The sequence below is a fragment of the Cavia porcellus genome, unplaced genomic scaffold (genome assembly GCF_034190915.1).
Source record: "Cavia porcellus strain 051 isolate PalLab524CR breed Dunkin Hartley unplaced genomic scaffold, mCavPor4.1 scaffold_28, whole genome shotgun sequence".
Classification (NCBI taxonomy): domain Eukaryota; kingdom Metazoa; phylum Chordata; class Mammalia; order Rodentia; family Caviidae; genus Cavia; species Cavia porcellus.
The window spans coordinates 20,953,411-20,970,374 of record NW_026947511.1 but is presented as its reverse complement, the minus strand read 5'-3'; the positions used below and the strand labels follow the sequence as shown (position 1 = coordinate 20,970,374).

Here is a 16,964-nt window from a genome sequence, read left to right as displayed (position 1 = left end):
GGCGTTTATGCCGCTCAGCTAAATCCCCAGCCCCATCAATTTTTAAGAATATATTTCAACTGCACAGTGTCTCTTGATGTTACTAGTAATACCTGTCTTTTATTCAGTGCTGTCCTCTGCCAGGTACTGCTTTACAGAAAGTGTAATAAAAACCCCTATGACCTCAATGTGACTAAATGATGTCCCCCTCCAGATTTATATATTGAAGACTTAACCACAAGTGAGACAGGATTTGGAGATTCATTTGGTAATTAACATTAAATGAAGTCATAATTGTGGGTTTCTAAACCAATAAAATTGGTGGTCTTAAAAGAAGTAGAAACTGTGGTTTCCTAGTATATATGCAGAAGAAAGTCTTTGTGAGGATGAATGGAACAGGTGAGTAAATAGGCCAGTAAGAGCCCTCCAGTAAGAGCCCTCACCAGAGCTGCACAGTGCCACCATCCTGATCTTGGACTCCCTCCAGAACTAAGACAAAGATCAGGGTCTCTTGTTTAAGCCATGTAGACCATGGTACTTCATAGTGTATCCCATGTTGACTGATATGGTGACTATATCCATTTAAAATTAAGAATCAAACTACGTAGTTAATGGTAGAATGGCATTTAAGCCCCTGCTTGTCTGACCTCAAAACTGTGCCCTTAGGATTCTTCTCTGAATTTTGATCCAGAAAATAATGCATAGCCTTTCAAAAGATCCAAACACCTTTGGCTTCTTTTATGTATTTTTATTTTTGAAATTTAGTAGATCAACAAAAAGTCAGTGAGTTTTTCTTATTTTTCATCCTTATTATCTGATATTGTTTGTTCCAGCAGGATGTTATCATCTGAGCTCTCTGAATTTCAGGTTAATGTTGAAAAATATAGCCAATCATTCTGAAATTGCAATGTTGAAAAATCAGGTATTTACTATTGCTGTATTTGCATTTTGTAAAGCATATTAAATACTAAATATCCAGTGTTGTACCTGTAACCAATTGGCAGTGTCCCATTTAACCATATTAAAATTAACAACTATTAATTAGATTAAAAATTCAGTGAGAATGACAGCTGCTAGTGCCTTTTACAGTTACTGTGTTTCTCTAAAATCCATATGGCAAAAATCACATATTGTTTCTTCCCTCATGGAATTAAGCACTTAAGATAAAATGATTTGATTTGATGTGTGTTAATTTGTTTTCTTTTTTTTCTTTCAATTTGTTTCTAAAAGTGAATCTTTTTTTTCCCCATACACAGGTTTTCACCAGCCATATTTTTATATCTGATTAGCATCGTTCCATCATTATGGCTCCTTGAAATGCATCGTAAGACCCAGGTACTAACCTTTAGCAAACAAAAAATTGGAATACTCAGCCATCAGATTCACAGTATGATTTGACTTATTTCAGAAATGCACTTTTCTAAGGGGCTGGAGTTATGAAGACCTGAATAAATAAGCGGCACTGGAAAGAAGTGACTCTAATATCTGTCCAAAAATTCCATTTGTTTCAGAATTAACACAGTTAATTAACATGTTGTTCTAGTAATTTTGTCCCTAAGACTCTCTCCTTCACTTACAATATATTAATGTTTTCTTGTGACAATTTGATTGTAGCCCTGGCAGCTTCAATGCACTCCTCTATTGTGCTAAGAATTAGCAGACCCTAATAATTTGAAATCCTGCAAAGTGACATATTTAGAAACAACAATTTAACAAAAAGGTATTTCTTGTGTGCTATATAAATTTTTTCAAATTTGAAGTGACTATTTAAAATACAAGTCACACAGATTGTAGCAGCTTCATTCTGGGGGTTTATGGGTTATCTTAGTTAATGAACAATGTCATTACAGAGCCCTGAAATTAAAGTCAAAGGAGAGAAGTTTGTATGTATTCAACTACACTGACCTAGAAAATAAACTGTGGCTTCCAATGAGAGTCTGTAATTTTTATGTAGATACTTTAGTTGAGCTTCTTTCTACACAGACATTGCTACTTAGCCAGCTCTAGCCTGAGTTCAATCATTTCTGGCTGTGCTTCCTCTTGAATAACTATAAAGGCCATTCAGCAAAGTTATCACATTCCATCTTGGGTTTTTTTTTGTTTTTTGTTTTTTGGTTTTTTTTTTTTTTTTTTTTTTTTTTTTTTTTGTCTTTTTGTCTTTTTTGTTTTTATCAGTACCAGGGATCGAACTCATGACTGCCTGCTTTCAAGGCAGGTGCTTATGCCGCTGAGCTAAATCCCCAGTCCCCGCATCTTGGGTTTTAAGGTTGAGATTACAGCACAGTATTACAGATGACTGTGGTTATTATATAATATTTCTTACCTTCATTGATAAAATATTTGGACAAAAGCTGTGAAAATTTGACCCCGAGCAAAATTTTTTTTTTTGCTATATTTAGCCATTTTATAGCAAACATAAACCTTCAACTTACAACCTCTTATGGTTAATGCTTGCCCCCAACCATAGGTACAAAAGAAAAATTATTTTCTCTTTAAGTATCCTTCTGAAAAACGTTAAAGTCATAGGCTATTTCTACATCTGGACCAAAAAGATTTTTGTTAACTGTAGATTGTTTTGTTTAAATTAGCATGACCTTTTTAAAAAGTAGTATGAGGAATTAAGGGTCTCTTTCTACCTTCTCATTCTTACTGTTAGGGGGATATGAAAATAAGCTCTGGTGATCTGAATCTAATATTTTTCCTGTACATATGCAAGTCTATGACATGGCCATCATCCACAATAACAACTCACTTCCCCACATGCTTTAATAATATGTCTGCATTGTGAAGTTAATTGATATACAGGTCAAATCCCATTACAACAAATCGCATGCAACCAAGAGCTCTCTTTTTAATAAAAAGAGATTTTTGAGCCCCAGGCAGTACCTCTCTAATTTTCATACTACAAAAGAAATTGAACCTTTAGTAGTAATGGATTTGACACTGAGAATTAAAATGAATGCCCAGAGATTGAAATGGGCAGGGTAAGCAGAGATAAAAGTAGGGAAAGTGAGAGAAACAAAAGATGTTGGGATTACACTTATAAAAATAAGAAATGATGGAATAAGGTAAATTAGAGCAACTCCCTTGGTCCACTCAGGAATTTTGGTTGTGATAGTTGATTTTCATTTTATAGAAACCTGTGTTTCTATTTTCAGATACATTTTCTCATTTGTAGACATCATGCATTGTAATTACAGTACATACATGTTAGTATGATAGAAACTTCATAATATATATTATGATAATGTATGATAATATATATGATACACATTTTACACTTATATAATAATACAATATATAATTTATATATATTAATGTTTTAGAGGAATTTGTATAATTTGAGTTTTTCATAATGAAAAAGCATGGCATCCTTTTTTCCATTTATTTACCATCCTAAATGTTCTAAGCTATGACTTGACATTAGGAAAACATCCTGACCTATTTCATGAAGACATTGCTCTTAGATGACCAACTGGGTGCCTTGACTTCTGAATCTTGTAGAATGTGTGGGTCAAAATGGTTATGATGACTGTGACCCTGAGCACTGGAGAGGTCTGTTTATGAAATGGCATAATATGGTCTTGATAGTGTCTCAGTCCGTTTGATCCAAAGACATATTTTTGAAGCTACTGAAATTTTTAAAAATATATCCCATGAAAAGTCTGCATATTGCTGCTCAAATCATCTTCATAAAATTGCCTACACACTGATGAATATAAACAACATAAGCAAAAAACAATTATAAGTCAAATTAGGTTTAAGGAGTAAATCACCTGCTCATTACAATCTAATATAGTTGTCACATAAAGGAAAGTTTGTCAATCTGTAACATAATAACAGTGAGGAGAAATTTGGATAAATCACACTATAAAATGGGCTGCAAAATTATTTGCTCCCAAATTAGCTTATATTGCACTAAAATGATTTTTTTTCCTAAATAATAAAATGCTTATGGATTTTTTAGTAATAAGGATGTAAAAAATACATCTGATTTCAAGCCTTGGGAAAAAGTGATAAAAATGTGCTACCTCTCGACCATTAAATTCTTAGCTAATCATAAAACTATTCAGCAATGGGCATTTGTAATTCAGTTCAAAAATACTTTTTAATCTTCAATTTTTTTCTTGGAGGCTTAGCTGCACGCACACATAAATACATACACACACAGCAAGTATACAAACAGCTGTATTTTTGCTTCTAGAAATGTGGCACATAGCTATTTTTCTTATTCTTGTCATTTCACTCATAACCTAGTTATTTGGATAGAAAGTAGACAAAAATAGTTTCTTGTCAGACTTTTTAATCTATTGTTTTCAAGTAGTGTGCAGAATGATCAGTGAAGTACCCAGAATAATTTATATATATATATATATATATATATATACATATATATATATATATACATATATATATTAATATACATATATATATATTACCTTTTAATAGTTTCTTCCTAAAAACAAATGTGTGATTGTGGCTGTGAGGTGGTAATGGTTGTGGTATATATGTGTATGTGTTACAGTACTGCAGATGTTTTAAAACTTCAACCTTTTAAAAACTCAGTTTGTAAAATATGACTACAGCTATATTTTCAAGTGGCTATGTCTTTTCTTATATTCTTTTCCTTCTTCTACTCTACATTAGGTTCCCAGTATCTGGTTGGAAAATAATAATGTAGAATTCATTTTAAGGAAGTTATATGCACAATGAAGAAACAGGGAACCAAATATTAAGGCAATTGTTAAAATTTTTGTAAGCTGACTTCTGAACTGACTTTTAAACTTATATAATACCAAACATGCCTATTTTTTGCTTATTATAATTTTGACAGGCAAAAGGCAAAGAAATTGGATTATTTACTGAAATAGAATGGTATTTAGACAATGAGGCTGCAAAGGCCAAGATCATTAATGTTTTATTGTTGTCACTGGGTGTTTCTTTTTTTTAATCACAGTAGGGGCTTTTTTTAGTTTTTGGGGGGGTTTGTTTGTTTGTTTGTGACTCGTTGCTAGGACAACACCCAAAATGAAGAAAAGAGGGGTTTATTTCTTACAGTTTTTCAGAGGTTTCAGTCCATACTCAGTTGTCTCCAAGCGTCAGAGTGGCATGGAGGGCTGCCATTCATGGCCACTGGCAAACAGCAAGACAGGAACCAGAAGGAGCAAGAGACACACCTTCTTCCCGCCCTTACATCATATCCTGGCTCCACCCACAGGCGGGTGTAGCACTCGCACCACCAATCCGAGCGCTACACAATCAGCCAATCACAAACGCATAATTGTTTGAGGTTTGGGGGCCACTGAAATAAACCATGGCAAAGGGGGAACATTTGTTGTCAATCCATAAATTCTATAGTTTTCTATAATGACTGAGAGCATCTACATCCTCACTGACCTATACAGTGAGTCCTGAATAGTTGACAGTCTTCTCACCTCAACTTAAAAGTAGTTTTTTTTGTTGTTTTGTTTTGTTTTGTTTTTTTAATCTCCAGTCTATATTCTGATCCTGGTAAATGCGTTGTGTACAAATTTCACATATTTGTTTATAATCTATTGAATACATTGAAGCCTTATTTTAGTAATTTTTTGTCATACTTCCCCAATTCTTAGGATTGCAGTATTCAGTCTGAAAGAATATCACAGAACACCAGCAGAAAAGATGATTTCAAACAACCATTGTTGTTCAATGAAGAAAGCAAAGGCGTGGAGGATATCATTGAGACGGTGAGAGCTAATCCCCAATATTTGTAAAAAGATATAAAAAGTTGGAATTTTGATGAAGAAAACATGCCTTATATTTCTCAGCTTATTCTTCCCTGAAGAAATTTTTCAATTTAATTATTTGGTTCAGAAATTCATACAACAGTCATTTGCTTGTATCTTAGTAAGCATGTATTACTTGCACGATAAGTATATACAGACAGTCCTTGTGTAATGATCAAGTTCTGGTCTGGCAACTAGGTCATTAAATTAATTGGATGCTAAATGAGGAATTGTATATGGTTTTTACATTGCAATATTCAGAACAAATGGTCACAGGAAACTCCAACTTGATGACTTTGCTTTTATTTGCATAACTCTTACATGCAGTACTGTAATGTATAATGAACATAAAATTCTGGTTCTCTACAATACAATACAATCAGAAAAAAAATCACAGGACTGTATAAACAAAGTATCCTGTACAAAAGGGACATTGAAGACCTAACACAAAAAGACTGAGATGTACAAAATCAAAGAACAGATTGTAAATTCTAGTGGTCCATCATAAGTTCAAACAATCATTAAACAAGTAGGTCATTAATGAGGAATATCTGTATGTATGTATGTATGTATGTATGAAATATTTTAGTAAGTATTTGTAACCTACAGCATTAAAGAATACAATTCAGACAATATTTACATGAAGCACATAAGCTAAGATATATAGTACTTCAATATTTTAATTATATACTCAAAAATTTATGATTTCTAAATATATAAATTATATACATGGATAAGCAACTGTGAACAATAGAATAATATTCAATACTAAAAATAAATGAGCTATACAATGTAGTGTTGCTCAGCTATAAAGATGAATAAACTTGAGGCTTTTGTAGGTAAATGGATTCAACTTGAGATCATACTCATAAGTAAAACAAATTGGACTCTCATGTGTAAATACCATAACTGTTTCCCTAGTGTAAAAACTGAAAGAGTAAATATGATCCAAAATGTACAATAGATATTGTGAAAGGGAAAGAAACTACTCAAAAGTAAAGAACAACTGGGATAGTAAAAAAGAGAATAGAGAGAAAAGATTATATATATATATATATATATATATATATATATATATGTATATGTATATGTATATAACTATCCTATTAGAGGTTGTATAACTACGCTGCTAATCTTTGTTAGTTCATCAAAAAGAACAGTTTGTGTTTTCATGATCCAATTGTTTGATCATTTTTATGCCTATATCTTGTAATCTGAACAACTACTTTGAAGATAATGACATGCAATAATTAGCCAGTGTCAATATATTAATAATATATTAATAAAAGAGATTAATATATTACTATTATTTTGTTTTGAAATTCTTTATCATTGTTTTTACTCTTTCCTGTTTAAAAAAAAATCTGTGGAAAGATACGAAGAATTTTAATGTATATTTCCAAGTAAAGGAGTCCAGTTTGAGCGGGTCATGGTGGGGCACATCCCAGCACATGGACGCTAGGGCAGAGTGGAGGCAAGTTGGAGGCTGGCCTGGCCACATCGTGAGTTCAAAACCCCATCAGAGCTTCAGCCAAGTTCTCAAAAAAAAAAAAAAAAAAAAATCCTAGCCTGAAATGAAGGAAGATAAAGACTTCATATATAGTTTTAGGTTCACAGATAAACTGAGAAGACAGAGATTTCTTCTATGCCCCATGTCCTCACATAGGCACAGCCTTGCTAACCATGAGCATTTTGCATCAGAATGGTTAAGTGGTTAAAAAAATGATGAACTTACGTTGCAAGTGATTATCATTAAAAGTCTGTGATTACATTAAGAATAATTCTTGGTACTGTACATTTTTAGGTTTTGACTACCATATAGTAACATGAACACACCATGTTATACCATGTAGAGCATTTTCACTGTCATTAAGATTTAAAAATATTTTGAATGTGCTCACACTTTATTTCTCCTCTTTTTCCCAGCCATCAGCAATCACTGATCTGTTTTCTGTCTCTTTAGTTTTACCTTTTGCATATATCACACTGGTGGAATTCTCTGGTGTAGCTTTTTCATGTGGATTGTTTTGCTTAGCAATATACTACACAGAAAGTTCCTCTATGTCTTCTTAGAGCTTGATAACTCATTTATTTTTAGTGTTGAATAACATTCCATTGTCCACTATTTGTTATCCTGTTACCTATTAAATAGCATCTTGGTTTTCCCATGTTTTTAAATTATGAATAAAGCTGCTATAAACTCCTATGGGCATTTTTTTAATGTGAACAGGTATTTTCAATGCTGAGTAAACACCAAGCAGCGTGATCCCTGCATTGTATGGCTAGGATGGGGTTAGCTTTGTAAGAAACTGACAGCTGTCTTCCAAATTGGTTATATCACTTCCCATTCCTATCACTATGAACAAGATTTCCTTGTGCTTCACGTCCTCCCAGCATTCAGTGCGGTCAGTGCTCTGGGTTTCGGTCATCTAATATGTGTGTGTGGGTAACATTTCACTACTATTTTAACTTACATTTCCCTGATTATCTTTTATATGGAGCATCTTTTTCTTATCTTTATCTGTTATTTTTATATCTTCTTTCATGAGATACCTATTAGGGTCTTGTCTCCCTTATTGGATTTGTCTTTTGCATATTTTTCCCAGTTGGTGTTTGTCTTTTTGTTCTCTTGTCATTGCCTTTTGCAAAGCAGAAAAGTTTAACTGTAATGAAGTCTAGTTTATTATTATTTTCCATGGATCACCCCTCTGGTGTTTTATCTAAAAAGACATAGGCATACACACTGTCATGTTCATTTTCTCCTATATTGTCTTCTAAGAGCTTATAGTTTTGTATCTTTACTTTACTTCCATGGTCTATTTTGATTTACTTTTTGTGAGGAGTAGACGCTCTAGGCCTAGATTCATTTTTTTTTTTCTTTTTGCCTGTGGTTGTCCAGTTGTGTCAACATCATTTGGTGAAAATAGTATCTTTTTTGCGTTGTATTCTTTACTAATTTTTAAAAATTCAACTGTAGGTTTATGTGGGTCTATTTCTGGCTGTCAACTCTGTTTTATGGGTGTATTTGTCTATTCTTTCACTATCTTGTTTAATCTAGTTTATAGAAATCTTCAAGTCAGGTAGTGTCAGGTGGCTTTTTCTTCTTTAATATTGTATGACTATTCTAACCTTTTGCATTCCATATAAACTTCAGAAACTCTTTGTCAATATCCACAAAAGTCCTGCTGGGACTTTGAGTGAGATTGTATCAAATTTTTGGATTTTTTAAAAAGAAGTAACATCTTAACAATATTGAGTTTTGTTGTCCATGAACATGTAATATGTTACTATTTAATTCTTTTAATTCATTCTTCAAAATTTTGTATTTTTCTGCATATCTAAGTTTTCCTTCATTTTTGAGAGCTCAAATATAACTAATACTGCATTTTTAATTTCAAATTCTACTTCCTCACTAATATGTAGGAAAAAGATTGACTTCTGTGTATCAACATCTATCCTACAAACGTGCTTATTATTTCCAGGTTTGTTAGTCAGTTCTTTAGGATTTTCTACATGGACAATTATATTATTAGTGAGCAAAGACAGCTTCACATCTTCCTTCCCCAATATGTATCTTTTTATTAATTTATTTTGTCTTATTAAGCTAGCTAAAAATTCCACTTTCTATATTTTTAAGTATTAATTAATAAAATGAAAAAAGTTTTAGTCAAAAATAGAATAGCTTCTTTTTTCCTTTTAGGTCTGATATTTGTTGAGATGCCCATAACTTGTTTTAAAATGTTATAAAGGAGAGATTGCAGGCAAGGCCTGTATCACTGAAACATGTTCTCAGAGTTGGACAGGCTATTGATTCCCTGAAGTAGAATAGACTGAATTTTGGGGTTTTTTTTTTCCAGCTTCTAACCACAATTTATTTTTGTAACTTAATTATGTTTCTTTATATTTCATCTGACAATTAAAATAGTAATGTTTATCTTATTAATGTACTTTATGAATTAAATAAGATATGTATGAAGTTTCATATAAAGAACTGGGAGTGAAAGATCTCCGTGAGGGTTTGCACGCTTTTATCCTTTTCTTCCTGTAGTGGTGCATTTGTTTTCAGCAAATCATCAAGAGGAGTAAACAGATTTGGCACAAATATAATTAAGTCACTTGAAAAAAATGAATTGGAGTCATTATCCCAGCCCCTTGAAATATATGACCTTGTTGTCTAAAAGATTATAGCCTGTTGGGTCTGTAACAGTTTTGAAATTTATTTAAAAGGTAAATGGATAAGAGATATCATCCAGAGTATATTAGTGGGATGAAAAATTTTCTTATGGTCCAAGAGTGAAGGCAGAGAAAGGTTTGCTTTTGAGCCTATGGATTATTGGGTATGTTACATATTCAAAATAAAAATAATAATTGTAGTTATCATCATTTTTCTTTATATAAATGGTATCCATTATTACATTTCCTCATGGTTAGATATGACAGAATTTTAAAGCAATAATAAACAAAAGGAAAGATTGTATCATGCTAAAAATATTTCCAATTTAGTAATTTCAGATTTAAAATCCATAGAGCACAAATACAAGATTGTTTTTTGTATTTTTACAGAGTTTATAAAAATTTTTGTGAGTTATACATTATTATAGCATACAATAAAATAAGTAATAACTCTTTAAAAACTATAAAACTGACTTTTTAAAGTATCAGTCTCACTGTAAGTTTTAAATTACTTGGTGGTTGTTAAGAATCATATTTTTAAAAAATTTTTAGAGTGTTCAGCTGAAAGAAGTGTTACTTTTGTTAACAATTGCAGAATAATTCCTGACAACACTGAAAAGCAAACTCTTGCTTGAAGACCATGATGAAGAAGGCAGTTTTCTCTGGCAGCTCATACTGCTTTTCTCTCTGTCACATCTCTGTTAAACAGGCTAAAGTCTTTGTAAATAACCTGTCTACGGTGTGTGAGAAGTACTGGACCCTGGGCCTCCATCAGACATTCCTGCTAATGCTCATCATTGGAAGATGGCTTCTCCCCATTGGAGGCACCATCACTCGAGACCAGCTCTCCGAACTCCTTCTCATGTTCGTGGGAACCGCTGCTGACATACTGGAATTTACCAGCGAGACTTTGGACTTAGAAAATGTGAGGTGAGCCCTGCAATGAAATGACCTTCTTTTCAAGGTCAGGACCACACATCTGTCTCTTTATTCTGTTAGTTATATTTTGCATGAATAAACACTTTAGGGTAGCATATGCTTATTGTTAGGATTGTAGCATTTACTGCTATTTAGACACATACTGGGAAATAGCACAGGTTTCATAATGAAAAGTACACAAATGGGGTTTTTGGTAGAGAAGGAGACACATAATACGCCTGTGAGTGAGAACAGAAAAGCTATGTGTATTTGCATGACTGACTACAGATCGGGTGGGCTTGCGATTATCTAGAAATCTGCAGTGAGTTTCTCACCTATCATGCCTTTCATAGTCTCGCAAGCAGAGACAATTGTGAAACCTTCTAAAGCACAGAATAGCCACAATTCCAAGAGATGTGGAGAAATCTCTCTTTTCTGCAGTTGGAGAATTTACATTCCCTGGTGTGAATACAGAATGGGGCAGATGAAGTTTTATTTTCTTAAAATTTATTTTTAGTCAGTTTTGTTCAAAGTGCCCAAAGGCTTTCTGATGTAGATGCTTATAAATTAAAATTTATTGAGTTGGTACTTTTATTTTTGCCACAAGCAAATAAATTCAGAATCCATGATCACATCTGGTTATGGAACTACTTTCGTCCCATTAGGGATTTAAGTCTTAGTGTCTGAATGTACTTTAAGCTTGAGTTGTTTTGCACTATGCTATAAAAATAAATTGGAATGGGGCTGGCTTTTAATGCTACAGTTTACTTTGTACTGTCTTTTTCAAGCAATGTGACATAAAGCTGAGCAAAATACATTAACTTATTGAGTAAACTTAATATCTCAATTATAGTATGAATTATATTTATAACTATATGTTATCTTAGCATGATCATTTCTTGTTTCATTCATACTAATTTTTCTTTTAGCTATTTAAGGTGACTTTAAAAAAAAAAAGAATCACATGTAATCGATTCATTGCCTTCAAAGTATTATTAGTTTTGTAATTTTAATTCCTTACAGTTGATCAGTGCTTTATATCATACTATGAGTACTTTTACGATAATTATAAACTCTATTCAATGACAAGAAAGTTGTGAAAAATTGTGATAGAGCACATAAAAATAATGAATATTTATAATATCATAAAGTAACAATATAATAGCAAACTAACCTCTCCAGAAATAAATACATACATCTCAGAAGATGGGGAAAACATAGGAAAGAAAAAAAAAGTAGTAAATAGAGTTAAGTTTTATGAAGCTGGTCATAAAAATGTGAGTTATGCCAAATTTAGATATATTAATGAATTCTTTCTTTATCTGTCCCATCCAGAAATAACACCAGAGGAAATTTTATAGATCTGTATTTGCCAATAAATGTTGATTATTAAATACTTTTAATTACATACCCAAATAACAATAACAACAAAGTACACAACCTTGAAAATCATGAGGTTTTTTTTTTCATTTATCAACTATGAATTTGTTTTCTAATCTGTGCCAGCACTGTGCTAGGCACAGTTTGAGGAACAAATGGTGAGCAAACAAAAAGAAAAAAATGCACAGTTCTGTCTAAAAAAATGATCATTTCAATTCATTAAGAAGTTAGAGAGCACAGTGTTTCAAGACATTGTAAAACCCATTTCTTCTTTCAGCTACAAATTAGTCTGACTGCTTCATGAAAGCATATTGTTAAAATTTTAGATGAGTTATATTCCAAGCAAGATTATATATAAAGCACAGTTGGCCTTATATATTTCAAATTCCTGTTCATGGATAGTAAGCAATACAGTAATAATTCTCATGTACAGAACATATACAAACTTTTGTCATTTTTCCGTAAGCAATACTCTGAAGTTCATTTTCTCTCTTTTTATAATTTACAAAGGTTTCAAAATCCGTGATCTTGCAATTTTTTTCTTAATAGCATTAAGAACAAAAATTCAAGTATTGTAGTTCTATAGTTGGTGAATTACTAAATTATTAATTATATTGACATTTGGTAAATTATGGATTTGTGTCACTATAAATGCCACAAGATTTTGAATATTCCCACCACTACAAAAAGATTTCTTATGATTATCTGCAGTCAGTTTTGATTTCTGCCACCTACCTTAGGCGGCCAGTGATATATTTTCTGTCTGTATAGATTTTTTGTTTTTAGACTGACTGGATTTTCCACATGATCTTGGGGTTCCCCATGCTGTTACATGTTTTATTCTTTTTATTGTTAAATACTATTTCACTGAATGCATGTTTAAACTATACATGTATATGTGTATTAATTATAATTTTTGTTATAAAAATGATATAAGGAGGATTTACTTATAGTTTTGGGGTGGATATGTTTTCATTTTTTCTTACATAAATACCTAAGAGTATAATGGCTAGTTTTAAGTTAAGTACACATTAAACTTTTTGAGAAACAGTCATCAAACTATTTCTAAAATAGGTTTGCCACTTTGTGTTCCCAGCCCACAATGTATGACAGTTCCAGTTCCCCCATGAACTTACTGTATGGTACTACTAATTTGTTCTATCTCCTAAGCTTTTTCTACACATAAGATGATGTGATTTGTGAATAAAGACATTATTCATTCTCATCTACATGGCTTTAGTTTTTTTTTTCCTTAAGTTATTGTATTGGCTAGACTTTTCTATGTTGAACAGAAGTAGAAAGAATAAATATTTCAATCTCAAGGAATATGCAGTTTCTTTATTCAATACGATATTAGCTATACATACTTTTATCAACTTGAGGCAATTTCCACATTTGAGGAGTATTTTTCCTAATGTGTTGAATTTTATTAAATTTTAATGTTTTTATTTTATTTATTTATTTTTTGGTACTAGGGATCCAACTCGCAACCTCACACTTGCCAGGCACTTGCCATCAAGCTAATTCCCCAGCCCTTAAATTTTAATGCTTTTATTGGATGATTTTATATCAATTGACTTTTATTCTATAAGAATACATTAACTAATTTTCAGATATTAAATCAATCTTGATATCTTGAAGTAAACTGCACTTTACTATGATATAGAATTTTTTAATATTTTTTTGGATTCAATTTGCTCGCATTTTGTTTGTTTTTATCTATGGGCATTAGATGTACTTATCTGTAGTGTTTTTTTCTAATTTTTTTTCTTGGTTATGTATCAGCATAACACTGACTTTGTTGAATATCTCAGGAAGCATCCATATTTTTTTCTTATTTTCTAATAATTTTACTCAGCATTAGTGTTATTTCTTCTTTAAATATTTTATAGAATTCACCTAGAGAGCCATCTAGACAAGGGTTTTCTTTATATAAAGTTGTATTTTTTAAAGTTACCAATTCAGGGCCAGGAAATTAGCTCAGTGGCATAAGCGGCTGCCTGGCAAGCATTGATTCCCAGTACCAAATAAATAAAGTTACCAATTCAATATTATTATTCCTTTTAGGTGTATTTAGATATTCTATTTTCTCTTTATTAGTTTTGGATGTATTTTTGCTTCTAGGAGTTTTTCCATTTATCTGAATGGCCTAAACTTTGACATATGATTGTTAAAGATACTTACATAGGAATTTATTTCTGTAGAGTCAGGTGTTACGCCCTATTTTCATTCTTAGATTTGAAAATTTATGCATTTTATGATGTTTTTTGAGGGGATGGAAATGTTTATTTTTTATTAGCTTTATTGATTTTGTTGATCTTAACAAACTACAGGTTTTTCACTTTGCTAATCTTTCTCTTCAATTCTTTTTTTCCATTTCTGCTCTGTATAATATTTCCCTTATATTTGCATTGGACTAATTGACCCGCAAGTTTCTTCATATACAATATTAGGTTATTGACCTGACGCTTTCCTACTTTGTTTAATATAAAGAACCAAAGCAATGAATTTCCTTCTAATACTGCTTCCCTAGAATTCTGTAAATTTTGATATGCAACCCTGTGTTTAATGCAATTCAAAATATTTTAAAATTTTACCTTTGATTTTTCTTTGGACTAATTAAGTATTTGTCAGTTTCTTAACTTCTATATATATAGAGGTTTCTCAAATTACTTCTTGTAGATTTTTTCAATATAAAACTCTATTATAGTCTGAGAATATTATTTAAATTAGTTCAATATTTTTAAAGTTAATCAAGTCTTGATTCATGGTCTAGAACATGGCCTACTCTAGAACATGGCTAGAACATGGCTTATTCCTGAATAAGCTCTACTTGACTCATGATCTAGAATATTATCTAGAATATAGCCTACTCTGCTTCCTGCTGGTCTAGAATATGGCCTATTCTACATGTTCTATGTATGCTGGAGAAGAATGTGCACGCCTCTTCACACCTTCTCATAGGTTAATACTAACTTTATTCCGGTAAAACACGCCAACATCATTCCATTTGATCATAGTCTCATTCTCAGTGCTCAGAGCTCCAATTCATTCCCTTCCTGTTTTGCTCTTAGGATTTTGTTATAATGGGTATGTTGTGTCTTTGTATATTATAAAGCAAACAGTATCACTTCATAATTATTATTCTTTGCCATCTTTTGGGGTGATTTATATATTTATTTTGAGACAAGCTCTTTCTATATGATTCAGGCTGGTCTTGAACTTATGGTGATCATCCCGTCTCAGCCTCCCAAGTGCTAGCATTACAAGTGTACACACTGTTTGCTAGGTTTTCTTAAAAGAGAGTAAAAGAAGAATATGTGTATATAGCTATATTATATATTCATGTTATTTTTATTTACTTGCATATTTACCATTTTTGAGTGTAGTTCTTTTTTTATTTTAAAGGATTCATTTACCATGGCTTCTAAGCCAAATCTGCAAAAAATTGTTCTAGTCTTTATTTCTCTGAAAATATGCTTATTTTACTTTCATGTTTAAAGAACAGTTTTGGTCATACATAGAATTCTTGGTTGACAGGGTTTTTTTTTTTTTTTTCTTTCAATGCTAATATCTATAGCTACCATCCCACTGTCTTCTTATCTTTGTTATTTCTTATCAGATGTTAGCTGTTACCTATTAAGTTGTTGTCCTGTACATGATGAATCAATACCTTCTGTCTGTTTTCTAGATGCATCTTCCTATTGGTCTTCTAGTCCTTTAATTTGTATCTAGTTGTGCATATGTTTGCTTTTAACTATTTTAAGGGTTTGTTGAACTCCATTAACTGTTTTACCTCAGGAATTTTAGTCACTATCTCTCTAAATATTTTCTCTGCTTTGTTTTTCTCCTTTCTTCTGGGACTCCTGTTTAAAAGTACTTAATCATGCCCGTTAGGTCTGTTAGGCACTGTGGATTGTCCTCAAACTTTTCTACTCACTGAATTGTGTAACTAGTGTATGTTTAGCGAACAGTTTGGACATAAATTGTGATCAAACACTTTGAGGCCTTAGAGTTTCCACCCTATGATGATCTGTGTATAGACTAAGTAGCACATTTAAAGCTGAAGATGTTTTCATATATTTGTCAGCTGTTAATTTAAATTAGGCCCTCCCGAGTCTTCTCTGTGCTTGATTTGCCAGTCAGTCAAGCATACTGGATAACATATGTAGCCCTTCCATATTTCTCTCACTTTTAGAATCTCCCCCTGAAATTTAAAATGAGTTCATCACTCACCCCAATTTAAATTGCAACCTCAAAGTAGAAGCTGTGAGTTCTTCCTTTCATTTTGAACTAGGTTTGTTACTTTTAGTGATCACATCTCCTGCTGTGAAATTCTATAGTCTTCACCAAATCAAGTCAGCAACTTCTGGCCACAAGAAGCCTCTTCGTCATCAACAAACCATCCTTCGTAAGGCTATCATGCTGTGGATCAAGATATCCTTGACATGTTCACAAGTTGAGTTAATTTTATACAAAAATTTTCTGACTATAAGTCCGGTTTCCTTTTCCTTAGATCACTTACTTTCAAAAAATTTAAATTCTTTCTTTGCGTCTTTGAGATATAAATCTTTTCCCAGCCTTGCTAACCCAAGAATCTTATCTTTCTTAAAGGACCTTGGAGTCCTATCTTTGAAACATATATAGAATGTAGTTTGTGTTAACAATGTCATAGAGAAGGATAGGATCCTATCTGCCAGTCTCTTTTGATTTCTGCCAATTACCAAACTCAGGTGACCTAATTACTTC

The 16,964-nt window shown here is 32.1% G+C and overlaps 1 protein-coding gene across 1 annotated transcript in view; it reads left to right on the top strand.

Annotated features, from left to right (window-relative positions):
- Positions 1-16,964, top strand: part of Tmem26 (transmembrane protein 26) — a 42,755-nt gene that overhangs the window by 13,722 nt on the left and 12,069 nt on the right. The window contains exons 2-4 of the mRNA XM_023566695.2: positions 1,236-1,314; positions 5,592-5,705; positions 10,627-10,847. Of these exons, the coding sequence (XP_023422463.2) occupies positions 1,236-1,314; positions 5,592-5,705; positions 10,627-10,847 (414 nt within the window). The remainder of the gene's footprint in view (positions 1-1,235; positions 1,315-5,591; positions 5,706-10,626; positions 10,848-16,964) is intronic.